Source organism: Gekko japonicus, unplaced genomic scaffold (assembly GCF_001447785.1).
Source record: "Gekko japonicus isolate JY-2015 unplaced genomic scaffold, Gekko_japonicus_V1.1 scaffold4099, whole genome shotgun sequence".
In the NCBI taxonomy this organism is placed as follows: domain Eukaryota; kingdom Metazoa; phylum Chordata; class Lepidosauria; order Squamata; family Gekkonidae; genus Gekko; species Gekko japonicus.
In genome coordinates, this window is record NW_015172673.1 from 95,496 (window position 1) to 97,175 (window position 1,680).

A 1,680-nucleotide genomic window follows, 5' to 3' on the forward strand; every position below is an offset into this window, starting at 1 on the left:
TACCGCTTCGGTGGGAAGGGAGCAGCGTTCCGTGCGCCGTGGTGTTTAGTCATGCCGGCCACATGACCACGGAAACGTCTTCGGACAGTGCTGGCTCTTCGGCTTTGAAACGGAGATGAGCACCGCAACCCTAGAGTCGGATTCGACTGGCTTTCGAGCAAGGGAACCTTTACCTTTACCTTTATAGATAGGGACTCTGGGGCAAGTGATGCTCTGTCGTCTTGGTGACAGTGGGAGGGCTTCTATTGTCCTGGCCCCACCGGTGGACCTCCTGATGGCACCTGGTATTTTTGGCCACTGTCCGACAGAGTGTTGGACTAGATGGGCCATTGGCCTGACCCAACATGGGCTTCCCTTATGTGCTCCCCAGGCTACACATTACAAATCTCCAGGAATTTCCCAACCTGGAACTGGCAACCCTAACTGGGGCAGATTTTTGCCCTATAGAGTACACATAAGGTTGTCAGATCCAGGTTGGGAAAGTCCTGGAGGTTTGGAGGTGGAGCCTGGGGAGAGCAGGGACCCCAGTGGGGTACAAGGCCATAGACTCCACCCTCCAAAGCCTCCACTTTCTCCAGGGGAACTGATCTTGGTGGCCTGGAGAGGAGCTGTTTTTCTAGGGGATCCGGGATGCCAGCCTCCAGGCGGGACCTGGGGATCCCCCGGAATTACAGCTCCTCTCCAGGCCACCAAGATCAGTTCCCCTGGAGAAAGTGGAGGCTTTGGAGGCTGGACTCTACCACACTGAGGTCCCTGCCCCTCCCAGGCTCCATCTGGCCATTGCACCACCCCCATCCTCCACCAGTGGCCGTGGGGGGGCTGCCAACTCTATCTCCAGGTCCCACCTGGAGGCTGGCATCCTTAAATACACAGGTAGGGTACGCAGTTCCCACCTTTTATCATGTGAAACAGTCTGATGGCGAGGGGTGGTTCTCCACAGTTTTTGCTTTTGTGGTGCCTGTGAGTTTCCCCAGGGGGCCAAATACCGACACACACACACCCCCCCGCCTGTTTCAAGTTGGGAAAATCACATGGGGGGGGGGGGGCTGAAGGCCTTTCTTCATGAATGCTTCAGCTGTGATCCAAATAGGTGTCTCAGGCCACAGGTGGCAACCCCATGAAGTATTCTGGCTGCCACACAGAGGCCTTAGAGAGTCTGGCTGATTTCGCACTAGAGCTGCCTGCGATGTCGCGCCGCCGTTTGCCCCGATACTATTGGTCAATTTCACACCCGAAGCTGCGTGGCTGCATTCTGACCCGCGGCTTCGCCCGATTTCCCCCGCAGTTTCGTGATCCTGTTTTTTGAGGATCACGAAACTGTGGAAAAAAAATAGTATCGGGGCAAACGGTGGCGCAACATCGAGGCAGCTCTAGTGCGAAATCAGCCTCTGTCTCTGTGGCCTGGTCTCCATGGAAAGAACTTCACGTGGCTTTTCCTTCACCGTCCTGCCCCCTTGCAGAGTCCGATGTGCAGAGGCTTTACATCAAAGATGCGCAGGGCAACTCAATGATGGACAAGAGTCAGCTGGAGAAGATCCTTCTGCTGAACTACGTGTGCAACGTGGAGGCGGGTAAGGAAAAGGATAAGAGGAGAGGAGAGATTGGATTTATACCCCGCCCTTCACTACCCAAGGGAGCCTCAGAGCAGCTTACAAACTCCTTTCCCTTCCCCCTCCCCAC

The 1,680-nt window shown here is 55.7% G+C and overlaps 1 protein-coding gene across 1 annotated transcript in view; it reads left to right on the forward strand.

Annotated features, from left to right (window-relative positions):
- The window catches only part of LOC107119289 (TBC1 domain family member 21-like), a gene marked incomplete at its 3' end in the record, with an annotated part of 35,383 nt that overhangs the window by 24,617 nt on the left and 9,086 nt on the right, over nucleotides 1-1,680 (forward strand). Inside the window, exon 5 of the mRNA XM_015421754.1 lies at nucleotides 1,461-1,571. Within this exon, the coding sequence (XP_015277240.1) occupies nucleotides 1,461-1,571 (111 nt within the window). The remainder of the gene's footprint in view (nucleotides 1-1,460; nucleotides 1,572-1,680) is intronic.